At 41.6% G+C, this 15,506-nt stretch overlaps 1 protein-coding gene across 10 annotated transcripts in view; it reads right to left on the bottom strand.

The window, feature by feature from the left end:
* Nucleotides 1-249: 249 nt before the first annotated feature.
* The window catches only part of ELAVL4 (ELAV like RNA binding protein 4), a 98,927-nt gene continuing 83,670 nt past the window's right edge, over nt 250-15,506 (bottom strand). For 5 of the 10 annotated variants that reach the window (XM_074380794.1, XM_074380792.1, XM_003921579.4 and 2 more), the window contains exons 4-7: nt 9,469-9,622; nt 7,639-7,864; nt 5,966-6,004; nt 250-2,659 (exon numbers count right to left, since the gene is read on the bottom strand). In XM_074380794.1, the coding sequence (XP_074236895.1) occupies nt 2,290-2,659; nt 5,966-6,004; nt 7,639-7,864; nt 9,469-9,622 (789 nt within the window). In that variant the 3' untranslated portion in view covers nt 250-2,289. The remainder of the gene's footprint in view (nt 2,660-5,965; nt 6,005-7,638; nt 7,865-9,468; nt 9,623-15,506) is intronic. The other 5 variants (XM_074380795.1, XM_074380793.1, XM_003921577.4 and 2 more) reach the window with 1 other exon arrangement.

Below are 15,506 nucleotides of genomic sequence, written 5' to 3'. Positions count from 1 at the left end.
GATTTTCCTGAATGTTGAACGAGTGTTCTCTGAACTGAAATCTGGTGTTATATCCAAAACCAAAAAGAGGAAAAAAAAAACAGAAAAAAAATTTAAAGGAGGAGTCTATGATGCAGCCTTGGTATTCGTTATCTGTCTACCACTACAACGACTACTACAAAGTTTGCCTCTTCAGTGTGAAAACAACAGTCCTGTCTACATGCACTTAGTGGGTTCAGCATGGGAAAAAATGCACAAAATAAGCACAAGTTATAAATAACCATAACGTTTTATTACCATTAAGACTAAACTTGTATTGAAAAGATTTTATATAACAAGACAAGAAAAGCAATAGCAAATTTAACTATCAACTAGATTATGCATAGCGAGTAACTGTTTCTATTACCCAGGGAAGAGCATGAACCCTTGTATTTTTTTGTTTTCTTTTTGTTTTAAATATATAACCGTACAAAGCACAAACATACTAAAATGATCAGTGCACTGGACGTGGGAGAGTGCTCCCTCAGTCATTTTGTTCCCTTAGCTCTGTTTTGTTTTCCCCAATCTGAGTTACATTAAAATAAAGACTCAGTTGTTTTAATTTTTCTACTGTGCAGTAAGAAAAAATATTCACAACAAACATGACAATATATCAAACAATAGTTCTACACAAGTTACCTTGATACCTCTTTAACTGTCACTTAAATATCATAAGAAAACATTTTAAGACATATACAAACAAAACTAGCCAAGTGTTACAACTTATAATAAATTAACCCAAAGAAAAAAATAACTTTATATATATATATTTATATTGTATATACACATACACACACAACAGAATGACACAATAATATGCTTCTTCCCATAGTTTAAGTAAACAAATAAGTAGTCTAGCCAATCTAGCTATATTTGATCTCGGCCATAGGCATAATCACATCTGCGATTAAATAAATAAGTGTTTCAAGCAACATAAACAGTGTTTCAAATGTACCAACACAGCCCAATTCTATCAGCATGGGCTACAAAGTGAATTTGAAAATTTCTTAATGAATTTAAAGCAAATGTATCTTTTGTTTTCCTCTCCTAAACACATTACATTTAACTATGATACTAAGATATGTAAATAATTTTGTAGCACCTACTGCTCAAACTAAGGAAGTTTTAGATCAAAAGGAAAATTAATCTTTTTAATTTTTGTTCTGCTGACATCCCATACTGATGACTTAAAGAAAAACTGTCTTTCAACTCATCTCCTTGCTTTTGGGTTTTGACTGTGGGGAACTGTGGTACCCTGGGTAGAACGAACACTCCTTTCCCCTAGTAATTAATAATTGTTTTTTAATTATTATTACATGCTATGAAAAGATATGAAGATCATCTGTTTATAGCCCATCCTTCAAAAAACAGTCTACGAATCCAGTTTAAAACACACATCTTGATCTCTAAAAAGTTACCAGTGCAGTATGAACGCGACAAAGTTGTCAATTTCCCCTAAATTAGCCAGTCAAAATATTTTTTTCTCAAATCCAGATTCTCTTGTAAAAATTCTTTATATTTTATAAAAATAGATTTTTCTTGAAACCCATTTTCAGCAAAGAGACCACCTCTTTGGCAACAATGTTAATGTTATTAAATTGTTAATGTCATCAGGTATCCCCCTTGCCCCCATCCCCTAACAGAAGACTGTTTTAGTTCACATGATATAAAAGAAAAAAGGAAAAATAAAAAAATTTGCAAAAGTTTTTTTTTTTTTTATTTTTGCAATTTTTATTATTCCTCTTTAATTTGTGTGGGGGTTTTTACCAATCTGATTGGATCAACATTTTGACAAAAAAGAAAAATCTTTTTTTCCTTTCTTTGAATCCCATTACTTTGTAAAAATTGTTTTATTTTTATTATTTTTTTTGTTTTTTGTTTTTCTTCTTCAAATGAGCGAATGGTCATCTTAAAAAGACCTACCTTCAAGGAAGGTAGTAAAGTTAGCTGGCTGGGTAAAAATCCCTGCACATCGCTATCTATGTATATTATATTCAACAACGACAGCTATGAAAGAACATTCAATGCATCAAAGGTATTTTTTTGTTTTTTTTTTTTTCTTTTTTTTTCTAAGCATTATAAAATCCTTTCCTGGTACACCTCAGGATAATCCAATGTTTTAATACTTAGGCAACACTGGCTTATAAAGTCCATGGTTGAATATAAGCCTTGAAAAGTTTGTTTCTCTCTCTTTTGTGTATGTGTGTGTGCGCGCGTGTGTTTTGTTCGTATATATTTATATATATATTTTAGTAAATAAGAATGGGAAATTCAGGACTTGTGGGCTTTGTTGGTTTTAAAGGAAACTTGCAACACTCTGTCTCCCAGGCGGTACCCGTTGAGGCTGGCAATGGCCATGGCCGCCTCATCATAGTTGGTCATGGTGACAAAGCCGAATCCCTTGCACTTGTTGGTGTTGAAGTCACGGATCACTTTGACGTTGTTCACTGCTCCAAAGGGGCCAAAGAGCTGCCAGAGGACACTCTCATCAGAATCAGGGGACAGGTTGTAGACAAAGATGCACCACCCAGTTCCTGTGTGACCAGGGATGTTCATTCCTACAAGGCTTGTCATTCCATCAATGGTAATTGGGGAGAACCTGGGGGGACAAGCAGAAGGGGGGACTGGTCCAGACATCAGTCTGACCAAGGATAACACACAGATGCACAGACACAGACACGGGGCAGAGGGCTGAGTGAGTGTTTGCAGGAGAGTCTTCAGGGTTCAAAAACCAAAATGTAAAAACTAATGTCTATGGCATTTCCTCTGATGGGAATGGCTTGATTGGCTAGGGCATGTTCATGCTGAGAGAAAGACCTAGGTCAACTTCTAAAAGCCATGAGGGACTCCCAGGGCTCCCAGAGCAAGGCTCTATAATAGTTCTATCACAGTATATGCTCATAGAGCACCCCACCCTGACTCCACCCCACCCCCAACAATAGACAATGTGCTCTTGGGGAAAAGGGTCTATTTCATTCATTCTGTGGCTCTATTAGTTTATTCAGTGGAACACATATGGGAATCACACAGATATAGTGACACATAGAAAACCCTCAATAAATATTTATTGGTTGAATAAGTGACTAACTTTGGCCAGTATTTGGGAAATTTCATTTTTTCTTAAGGTAGATTAGGGGATAGCCCTAAAGTACTTAAGTCTACCATTTTTGCATTCCCTTGACCTATGGTTGTCAAACATTTCTTGGTGAGGATGGAGATATACGACAATGAACAGCCATGCCTTGCTATTAAACAGATGGGTGGCTCATGTTTCATTTAGCATTTATTCAGAAGGGTTGCCCCCACAAATTAGAGCAATAATAACAAAGACGTATCACTCCTTTATGCTATGTTATCTGGAATTTATTTCTAAGCATCATTGGAGCAAGATTTCAAGTGGTTTGTGCACTTATATATCTTGAATAGCTACATATTAGAAAAGCGTAAAAATTGTTATTTGCCCTATTACAACTGCTTTTATATTAGACCTAAGAATCATCTTAGTTTTTGTGTAATCCTGAAAAGAAAAAAAATGACCCTTTAGATTCTATTCACTGTCTGATAAAATAAATCCTGTGTGATTTGAGATGGATGCATCAGATGAAGCAATTAGGTTTTCAGCGCCTACAGCTGATTGTTAACGTTTTGTTTCATACCAAGCTTACATAGGGATTTTTTTTTCTTTTTTTTGTTTTGAGATGGAGTCTCACTCTGTCACCCAGGCTGGAGTGCAGTGGCATGATCTTGGCTTACTGCAACCTCTGCCACCCAGGTTCAAGCGATTCTCCTGCCTCAGCCTCCCAGGTAACTGGGACTATAGGCACGTGCCACCATACCCAGCTAATCTTTTTATATTTTTAGTAGAGATGGGATTTTGCCATGTTGGCCAGGCTAGTCTTAAACTCCTGACCTCAGGTGATCCACCCACCTCGGCCTCCCAAAGTGCTGTGATTACAGGCATGAGCTTAGTCTAGGGATTTTTGGTGCTATACATTTACTAGTTTCTTGCTTTTCATTTGGCTGCGGTTTTACTGAGGGAAATAGGAAAAGGAGAGGAAGCAAAAACTAGGGAAGAGCATGGTATAAAGTGTGAGCTACAACTGTTCTTAAAAATAAGCAAATATTCTTAGAGATTTGAAAGTCCTATTAAAGAATAGTTCTCTAGAATTTGCATAATCAAATGGATACTGAATATATGCTAAATATAATAACTCAATAGACGATATCTTTGCTATTATTCACTAAGTCAATCTTCCCTCTTGTTTAAAAACAATGAACAAGAAAAAGCCAAAAAATATCATGGTACAGATTCTAGAAGTGCAAATCCATGTGTCTATTTGTAACTTGTATCATTTCTGGATTGTCTTTTCAATATTCTCTCCTCCAACCAGGTGAGTTGACCCTGAATTGACCTCTTTCTGTTTATAGATAGAAAACAGCTAAGTATTTATTAAGTATTAAGTCAAAAGTCAGGGCCAGCAAAGAGACTGCAAGTACAGCCTCTATCCTAGTTGGTGACAGCTAATTGCAGCATTTTGGTAAGAAGGATTCTAAATCCAAATCTGGGTTCAATAGGAAAAGAGAATGCTATTATCAACTAGTGATGTCTACTCTGGTTGGGGCAGTGGAGGAGGGGGTGGCAGGTCTACTACAGCTGTGTCTTCCCCTATCTTATTTATGTTATAAGCACTTCTCTTTTCATAACATTTAGAACTACCTCACTAAAGTCAGAGAGGAGCAAAGGAATGAGATGGAGCTAGGAAACATGTAAAATGCCTGGGAACAGGCAAGCAGTGTGCTAGACATGTGGAGATGATTCATAGTTATTCTCATTGATGCTGGGATTGAGAGTTGAGAGGCTGGTCCTCTGATAGTGAAGTCTGCAGTCAGGTTACTTCCTCTACTGTGCACCAGTTCCCAGAGTCAGGGTACTTACCATGCATAGCCAGTGAAAGAACTGCCTAGTACAGGGAGTGTGATGTGGACTATTAAAGACCACATCTCTTTCCCTTGACTGTAGGAAGGGGAATTAAAGTGTGCAGCTCTACTGAGCACGATGATGAAGACACTACATCCCTAGTAGTGCAGTGGAGCTTATCAGAAGCACATATGGGAATCTCATGGACACAGTGACATAACACACCCAGCTTTCTGAGATTCAGATTTCATACTGGGTCTGGAATACCTTTAAATCTGCATTCAGAGAGAGCCCCAAAAGCCTCGACTCTGTTTGGGCCCCCAACCCCACAAAAAGGCTTTCAATGAAAGGAACAGCGAGTTTAAAACACACATAACATATAATCAAGGGAGAATTTACAATAACTGTTAAAACCTGTAACAAAAGAAACCCCTGGTTGAGGTGCACACAGATACACTTCATTCTCAGTATGTGCTCTGAAATGCACACTGAAGTGGGGGCAGGAGTTAGAAAGTCATCCATGTGTTTGTTTATCCTTTGGCCAGAGCTGGTAGTCCAAAATCTAATTTTTCTACTGAAAATCATAAGATTGTCAACCACAATTAGCAAAATGTTCTAATTCTGATTTGCTGGAATCTGCCCTCTTAACTGAATCTTGGCAATGCTAATGCAAAACAGTTTGCTCTGCAAGTTTGCAAAACCAGCCAGCAAAGAGTCGGAGCCGTTCCCCTTAGGGGAGCCATTCAAAGGACTGGATTATCAAGGGCTTGGTAGCTGTGGCACCTGAACCATCGGAGAAGCCCACCTGCAAATAATAGAAAAAGTGAAACACACAAATACATTTTGTGTGCCCTAAAAGAAACAAAATCAACTGAGGTCTGAAATTAAAATTAAGAATTTGACATGCTGGTGGAAGAAAAAGGAAGATTTTTTTTTTTTTAAAGTAAAGTTAGTGAATTAAAAAAAAAAAAATTCTAGCCCCAGTCTGTGCCAACATGGACATCTGGCAATCTGTGGAGTTTTAATTACCTCTTTACGCCATAGGCCATATTAAGCAAATTGTCCAGCCTGCAAAGAGAAGGAGGGTCTCTGGGTTAATGCCTCACAGATGGCAAGATCGCTCAATGGAACTATTAATAAGAATGCTCCATTTTCAAAGAAGAAAAGCTCAACAACTTTCCCCACTTCTTAGGAGTCTATCCACCGGTAGTTTCCCACTTTTCTGTCTCTAACTGCAAGTAATTCATGTTCAGGTCAATGCTAGAGTTTAAAGCAAGTGTCTAATGAGTCTCCCTTTCTTTCAAGGTCTGAATTAATCCCATTCCCCCCACCTCTCAGAACATTTGTGTGGATTTTGTTTTATATGGTATGTGAAATTGTACAAAACAGGGGCTTCTTAAATTGTTCACCTTTTTACTATAATTAAATTGGTGAATAAAGGCCTCTGTTCCAGATTAACAATACACAGGCACGCAATATGTATCAGAATGGATCTTTTCTGTTAGCCTTGCTACATTAACTAAATCATCTGACCACACACGTTTTTGGGAGGCAGGGGGAGTTTGCAGATTAAGATTTTTAAAAATTAGTTTACTGTTTACTCTCTGATAGCACCTCCCAGCGAACTGCCCTTACGCTATAATCTTCCTCACATTCAGTACCTTACCTGGGGACAAGCTATTCACACCATAGGGCAGTAGTAACCATAGCTTCCACCATTAGAAACATGCTGGAGAGGCTTTTTACATAAATACTGCATGTGCTCTCACGCAAAATAAAAATTAGATGACTTGAACTCTTCATGAAATCATTAACCATTTCAAATTCACAGCGCATAGGAGGACACGAAAGAGGATGCATTTTCTCCTCACGTGGCCAGATGGAGCATACTATCCTAGATAGAAGGACCTACTATTTTCTCATGTCAAGTTTCACAAAGAGAAAAACATTTCCATCAAAGGGAAGTTGGGATGTGGTGTGGAATAAAACAATTGTTTAGAATGTATCATGGTAAGTCAAAAATATTTTTATCTCTGGTATGATAGAGAGTCAAGGTCATACTGCCTTCATGGAGAGAAACCTGTCTTTTAGAAAAAGTCCCAGGAGAAAGGCACGGCCTCCCTGCACCAGGAGTTTCCTGGATACTCGAAGGAAACAGTAATCAGGCTTGGACAGGATCTTCCTCCCTGTCTTCCCAGAATCTACTGACTTCAAATAACAAGGTTTAACACCAAAGACAGTCCCCCACTTCCCTGAACTCAATAGAGTTACCTGCCGAGGGAAAAGAAGACAGGAAAAACCACCCCCTCTGGCAAGGATCTGCCTCATGGTCTATTTTTTGAAATTATTAAAAGCCACTGTCCAGCCTTAAGTCTAATCTGCTGAATGTGGTCACTGATCTGTGATTAACTCTTGTTGAAACTGAACCTTCATGTTTGGTTAAATACAGAAATTTTGTTTCTACCAAAGAATCTGATGTTTGTATAGTCATAGTAGTAAATTGGCAAAGGGCTTGGAAGAGCATCTGGTCCAACTGTCTCATTTTATAGGAATGGAGACTGAGGCTTGGGGGAAGTTTTGCACAGTGATTCCTGGGGGTGGAAGTTTTACCCTCATCCCATTTGTCAGAACATGGGCTTCCCTGGCTCTTGCCCAGCTCTGAACCCCTGTAGCAGGGCTTCTTCCACTTTGGGCATGCCTACCTGAACCTCTGAGCCTGGTGGTGAAGTGGGCCCGGGTAGCGCCGATTGGGGGACTGGTAGAGCTGGGAGAGCAGAGCCTGGCTGGACTTCTGGCTAGGGTTGTTGGCAAACTTCACAGTAATCGGTTCCGTAGCACCGCTGGGCTTCTGGCCATTCAGCCCTTTGATGGCTTCTTCTGCCTCGATCCTCTTATCAAAGCGGATGAATCCCACTCCTCTGGACACTCCTGGGGAAAGAGAAAGAGCCTTTGTAAAGAGTGAACAAACCAGACTGGTAAACATCTCTGGGAAGAGACAGGTCCTATGGATATTGTGAGAGGAGTGAGCCCACCTGCGGGGCCAGGGCTGAGCCCAGCTCCCGATCTCTCTCACCCATCAAAACATGTTTACCTGCATTTCTGCCATCATGGCTCTGGACTGATGTCTCCCACCCATAGAACATAGGGATCTCTTGCATCTGGCCCCTCTAGTCCTCTCCACTGCCCTGCTCCATGCTCACCTTCCAAAAGTTACTATAACTCATCACCCACTGTCCAGTTTCTAGTCTTCTCATGTGTCCTCCACACATAGCAAGTGTGTAATCTATTTGTAAAGTGAACTCTGACCACATCACACCCTTTAAAAACATCTTTTATACCTTTTTTGCACTTTTTTTTGTACCTTGTGCATAGTACCTATTCTTTACTGACTCCCATTCTAAAATGAATAACAAAAAAATCTACAAAATACCCTTCCATGGCTCCATTCTGCACTCAGGTAAAGTCCAGACTTCTTGGCACAGCATTCAATGCCTCTGGCAATCTGGTCCCAAATTCCCTATTGAGGCTCACACCAGTTACCCTGAACTGCCTGACCCTCCTTAAATAGATTCCATGCCTCGGGATATGCTCTCCTCTCCACCTAGAATGCTCTGTCTCTCCTTTTTGCTGGATAGCTTTGAAACATCCTCCAAACCCCTATTCAAACAATGCATCCGCAATGGGGCTTTCCCAGCAATTCCCACCAGGCATGGCACACCTTCTTCTGAGTGATCAGGGGCACTTGACAGCTTTTAGCAAGTCCTTGTCACACTGGAGTCCTGTAAGGATGGGGCTGTGCCTGCTTCATCCTTGGTCTCTATTGTCCCTCTGCACAATGTCTGGGGCACAGCCAACTTCTGTGAAGGTTTGTCTCATGAATCACCTGATAAATGTGCTAAACTATTCTCAGGAGGTGAGTTCTAAATTGGAATCAAATTGGAGGTAGGTGAAAACACCTTGTCATTAAAAATGCAACCCAGAGTACCTGACATTTCTTACTGAGAGGTAGTGGCTGCCAATCTTTATTATGGACAAAGAACCCCAGTACCAGATCCTAGGTTTACTTCCCTCTACTGCTACTAACTAGCTTTGGGGACTCATCCCCCACTTTTGACTTTTTTCCTCATGTATGAAATGGGGCAATTCCTTCAAACTCTCTAATGCTGTGAATTGGAGTTACAGCTATGCATACAGGTTCTTTTCACATACAAAATTGATGTTATTTGGTTGAGGGCTGAAAGAGACTTTGAAGGTCATACAGTTCCGCTCTCAACCTGAATCCTTTCTATAACCCCGCCAAGTAGTTTAGCTGCTGCTAAAACAAGTCCCATGATAGAGAACTCCTACCTCCCAACATGGCCCATTTTAAATTTGGGCAGTTGACTGATAAGAAGTCTTTCTTCCAAGTTAACAATCTGTCTATTTATGATCCATATCCTCTGCCTTAAGTAGCCATCAGCCTTCTGCTTTTATGAGTAACAGGGCTGGTGACACTGACATACAAGGAAAGAAATTACAAAGAAACACTTAACCTGTGACTTGATCAACCAGGATTCGTGAGGTGATGATACGGCCGTATTGCGAGAAAAGTTGCTCCAGTTCCTTCTGGGTCATGGTTTTAGGAAGGCCGCTAACATAGAGGTTAGCATCCCTGATTGAGGCAGAGCTCGGACGAGCATATGAGACCTAGGAAAAGGCAAGAGGAGCCAAATCCATTATAGGCAATCACCCTCAGAGTAGACGCTGAGTCCACAACCAAGATGACAGCCCCTCGTCTACCATTACAACTCATGGTGTCAGTTTAAATCACTCAGAAGTTCAGATTTTTAGCTACTCTTATAATAGTAATGAGAACCAGGAGAACAACAATAGAGGAACAAGAGAAGAGTTGACGATAACTTAAAACAAATGCACAGATAAGGGTCTCTAAGTGCAGAACAAAATAGCTACTGTATGGCAGCTGTTAAATGCAAAGCTACCCACGCATGGAGTTCTGAAGATTTACCTCCTGGATGTGGGTGTATAGATGATTTACTGTATCCAACACATAATAATCTTTGAATAACCCCCCTTCCCCAAATAACCTCATGAAATTCTGCTCTGCACATTTCTCTCCTTGCCACTCTCCCTACCCCCATCCTCTACTTCTTGAATACATAAAAGCAATCAGGTTCTCTGTAAGATTTTTTATGTTCCATCCTTTGTGTTGCTTCAGTCTGTTCCCATGAGGTCTGCTCTCACTGAATGACAAAGTGCTGGTGAAACAGGGCTGAATGAACATCTGCTTGCGAAACTGGATATGTGACCTTGTTGTCACATCTGCAAGGACCAGTTGCCTCTAACTTTGAAGGAGGGCAGATAAAAACCACAACAAACAAAATGGGGGCATGATGGAAAGGAGGGAGGGAAAGGGCAGTAGAGAGAGAGAAGAAAGCCTCACCAATGGTTATAATAAGTTCGACTTTGTAAATTTGTCCTCTCAGATCTCTCAACTGCTTTTTTTCCCCCAAAAAGCTAACACAGAAGTGTAAACAGATCTGAAATTCCATCTGCAAGAAGCCAAATCTGTAGCAGTACACATAAGCAAAGCAAACCCCAGCAGTCATTAATTTTAGACTTTCATTTACTTATTTATTTATTTTTTAAGAAAACAACATCAGACATTTGAAATATAATTTACAGCTAGTCTAACAAAAGCACTTTCCTGCTAAAGCTATTTCTGGGTGGTTATGGCTCAGAATAGATGATGAAAACAGTCATTTCAGAGCACATCTGACAACGTTGGACAGGAAGAGACCTATATGCCTTAGCATTTTTCAGTTGGAAGTTTTATTTAATCCATATAACTGATTCATAAGACCTATTAAGACGTAGGAGTGTGTGTGTGTGTGTGCACATGCGTGAGCACATGTATGCACGCTCAAAAGCATGTGTGCAAAAGGAATTGAACACATTAAACTGGACCTTTGACATTAAGACCTAAACCTCCAGCAGTAAAGTGGGCCTGATTTCTGTGACCTTCAGGGAGGGGAGAGTATGGATCTATTAAAGAAGATGAAGGATGAGCAGACCCCTAATCCATAGCACTCCCCCTTTCCATGACACAGATGCCAGGTCCCTTTATGGGTTCCACACCTAAAAATAGATGTTGACTCAACAGATAAAATGATATGAGTGACTAATCTGTCTCGCTGGCCTCCTCCTGCTGATGGAGTGAGGCAGCTGCTTTCAGTATCTTCATCTTCTAGAAACTCATGGGTGGGCTGAGCCCTCTGTAGGCTCCTTCCCAGCACATGGCTGAGAGGTAGAGGGGCCTTTACATAGAGAGTCCCAGTGTGTGCATTGGGGTGTTGGCTGAAGAACCAAGAACCCGATGTGACAGAGCTTCACGCCACAGAAGGTTCTCCCACCCCTGTTCTTTAAGGGACAAAGTCTGTCAATAGCAGAACTATATTTGAGTAGGAGGAAGAAGTGATAGGAGAAAGAAAGAAAAACATCACAGTGATATACCCATGGCAATGAGGGTCACCCTTGTTTCACCCTGCCAATTACTGACAAATTAATTATCTGAATGACATTTGTGTTCCCCCAAAACACAACCTCCCACGATTATGCCTTTGCTCATGCAGACATTTTTTTCTACCTACTTCTTCAAGTCCAAATCCTACTTCTCTTCAGGGCTCAGATCAAATGACATCTTCTCTAGGCAGCTTTCTCTAATCTTGCCTTCTCCTAAAAATCTCCCCAGCAGTGCTCTCAATGAACATGGAATTTAACCCATTTCAACCTTAACTCACCACCTCTCCATATAGGCTGAAGATCTCTTTGGGTAGTAGGTCTTGTGCATGTGTGTCTTATTCAACTCTGTGGCTCTAGGTCCTAGCACAGAGCCTGATAACCTATAGAGTGTTCAACACCTACTGAAAAAATGAATTAACACCCACAGCTCATGAGAAATGACACTGGCATTACTGGCTCTTTGGAGTTACTACTGTAGCTCTAGTAAGGTAGACCACTGAGAGTCAGGCACCCAGAATCCCAGCTGTGTTTCTCCACCAAGCTAAGAGCTAGGGAACAAATTTCCCACTTTCCAATGCCTGGGGTCGGAAGGAGTGAAAGGCTGTTCTAGGACTAGACATCACATAAAAGCCTTCTCTTAGCAAATATTTCCTGAGGATCTACTATGAATCAGGGACAGTAGTATGTGCTGGGGACACAGCAAAACAAGGCTTAGTCTATTGCTGTAAAGGAACTCCAAGTCCAAAGATGTCAGCAGTCAACACACAGGAGGCGGTCAATAAAATGTGTTGAACAGAAGAATGGATGAGTAAACATATAGACCAATTATCACAGTGCCACAAGATGTGTGTTATGCCAGGGACACATATGAGTGTGACTGAAACAGAGAGGAGGGAGAGATTAATTAAAGGTTATAAGTGCCAGGAAGAAGACAGAGCTGAGCTGCGACTGATGGTGAGAAAGGTGGTGGTGGAGTCAGGGAATGGTGGCCTAATAATAGCCTTCCTCTGTTGTGAGGACAAATGAGGTGATGAAGATCAAGGGCTTAGCACAGTACCTGGCACCCAATAAATGCATAAGGGATAGTCATGACCTTAACTCCCATTAGTTCTGCACAGTCAGAGCTGGGGATACAGAGGGAACAGGGTGAACTCTGCCAGGGAAGAGGAGCTGGAACTTCAATGTCAGTGACACAATAAAAACCATTTCCCTAAAAGTTAATTCCAAGAGATAGAATCTCAGTCAGGGAGAATTAATGCAACGTATCTCCAGAGACAGACCCTAAATCCCCAAAGGCAGCAACAAATCCCAAAGGTGAACAGCACATCAATCATCCTCTTCCAAGCCTAATTCCTGTTTAGTATTTCTCATCTATATGGAACCTTAAGTCTATTGTTCTCTTAGTCCCCTGTCCATGAAACCTGTGGGGTTAAGATAGACAAAAATGATCTTCCCACATTCAATATCCAAATGCTCATTCTACTGTCCAAACTTTCCGTATACATGTATTAAATTCTAACTGAATGACCAAAGTTGTCAGGCCCTTTGTTAGGATGAAAAATTTCCAAAAAATTGCCAATTTTCAGCCCCTGTGGAGTGTCAGTATTGCTGGCATATGAATCCCCCTGAGCCAGTGGCTTGGAGTCACAGGGCTTCCGACACTGAAGCCAGCACCCTGGAGGACCCTCCTTGCCTCAGCACTCAGGATCCTGTTTGCTTCATTCATCCAGAATCTCTGAATACAAGACTGGCATCTCTAGGCCAGCACTAACCTCCCTCTGGAACTCAGAAAGAGCTGGGAGTGAAGAAGCCATTCTCTCTTTGGGTAGGGGTAGCTCAAAGCTGGGTGATGTGAGCAGCTAACTTTACAGATGAACTCCATGGAAAATTTGCAGTCCCTCCAAGCTCCTCACCTCTTTCCATTCCTGGTGTTCGCAGTCTTCTCATCCTCCACAAGAAGGCTGCTATAGCACCACGCTTATGACCCCTGACTGTGGGTCAGCTCCAGTACTCACTAGCTGCATGACCTTGGGCAAGTAATTTGATCTTCATAAGTCTCAACATCTTTGCTGGTAAAAAGGGGGTCAATTTTCCTTTGATGGGTTATTGTAAGAACTGGGATAATATATTTAATATGTCTAGCACATACCTAGAACTTAGTAGATACTTACATTATTATGTGACAAGTCCTACAGGCTTTTGTGGGCCAGCCTGGGAATCTAGCTCCCACTGGGACATACCTTCCAATTTCATCAAAAAAGAAAACATGTGGCACACTATCAGGAAATGCCTGTAGAGGCACTGCCCTCCTCTGCCTCTCTGGTGGAGTCTGGACCATCTTTTACCACTTTACTGACATGAATTTCCTTTAAAACATTCCCACAGATTCTACTGCTTTATGCCTACAAAGTACTTTCTGCTTTCAAAGTGACTTCCCAATGCTGCTGTCAGCAAGTCTCACTAAGGTGGGTAAGGCAGGCATTGTCATTCATCACAGATGGGGCATCAGGACCATGGTGGGGGCTGCCTCTTCCCAAACAGCACCCACAACTCCCTTTACCTGTACACAGCCAGGGCTTGGCCTGGGCAGGGTGAGAAGAATAGCATGACCTTGGGAAAAATGTTCCCTGAATCATCCAGCAATACCTCACTCCTTGCCTGTCCTCCATAATAAAGAAAAGGTAGAGGGCATGGAAAACATGATAAAGGCATGTTGGGTGCCATGAGGAGGATAAAATGAGAGGGAAAAGGCATCCTTTTCAGCCCCAGAAAGTCACTTCTTTAGAAAAACACTGGCATTAGAAGATGGGAGTCCATTCGTTCCTCCCCTTCCTAAACACCTATTGTGTGCCAGGCCCTGGAATGGGTGCTGGGAGTGTCTCTGCTTTAAGAATCCCATAGTCTGGAGAGGGAAGTAAACAAACAAATGAAGCATGCAGTACAGAGGGCTGCTTCCAACAGGGACATACTCATTTGCCACTCCCAGTGTTTCCTTCCATGTGGAGAGAGCCCCCTGCAGTAACAGACCAGGCCTATTGCTTTCCCTTCACCCACGCTTCTGCAGGAGAGATAGAGTGACTCCTCCAAATGAGGCTTCAATAAAAGAAACGGGCATGTGAGGCTTAGATGATGCCTGCTTCCTTCCTTCTGGGAGCTAGACACCAGTTGGAAGGACATATTCTGTTCCAGGCTCTCAGTCTTATGGGGCAGGCTCTGCTCTCATACGGGGAGGACTGTGGGGTCTAGAGCACCTGTGACAAGGTGTGTCAGTCTGTCAAAGTGTAAGGTTCAGTGTTATGAAGCCCACTGTGTCCATGCAACTGGTCCAGGCCTTAACTAGCTATAAAGATGACCTTAGGATTCCATAAACTTTTCTCCTTTTTGTTTGTTTTTGTTTTTGTTTTGAGGCGGAGTTTCGCTCTTATTACCCAGGCTGGAGTGCAATGGCGCGATCTCGGCTCACCACAACCTCCGCCTCCTGGGTTCAGGTAATTCTCCTGCCTCAGCCTCCTGAGTAGCTGGGATTACAGGCACACACCACCATGCCCAGCTAATGTTTTGTATTTTTAGTAGAGACGGGGTTTCACCATGTTGACCAGGATGGTCTTGATCTCTTGACCTCGTGATCTACCCACCTCAGCCTCCCAAAGTGCTGGGATTACAGGAGTGAGGCACCGCACCTGGCCCAACTTTTCTCTTTTGTCTTACTTCTCAATCAGTTTAGAACCTGGATGTGGAAAACAGCAATGCCATTTGTTGGGCCCCTCTGAATTATAGTAATGACGTGTCCTCTATCATTGATTGGAGTTTTTTCATGAGCTAGGCATTCTATTCACAAAACAGCAAATTTCTATAACTGTGGTTCATAGTGGAGACATAGTAGTTTCACATATAGGTGACGCGCAGTGTCACAGCAAATGAAGACATAGTGTCACATAAAGGTGACATACAGTGGCAATGGTGAACTCTACAGAAAGTTATATTCCTAAAATCTGCTTCACAGAAATTTGGTGCTGGAAGTGGCCCCAAAAGTTCAGGGAAGGATCCAAAA

The sequence above is a fragment of the Saimiri boliviensis genome, chromosome 11, assembly GCF_048565385.1.
Source record: "Saimiri boliviensis isolate mSaiBol1 chromosome 11, mSaiBol1.pri, whole genome shotgun sequence".
Lineage (NCBI taxonomy): Eukaryota > Metazoa > Chordata > Mammalia > Primates > Cebidae > Saimiri > Saimiri boliviensis.
This window is presented reverse-complemented; position numbering and strand designations above follow the sequence as displayed.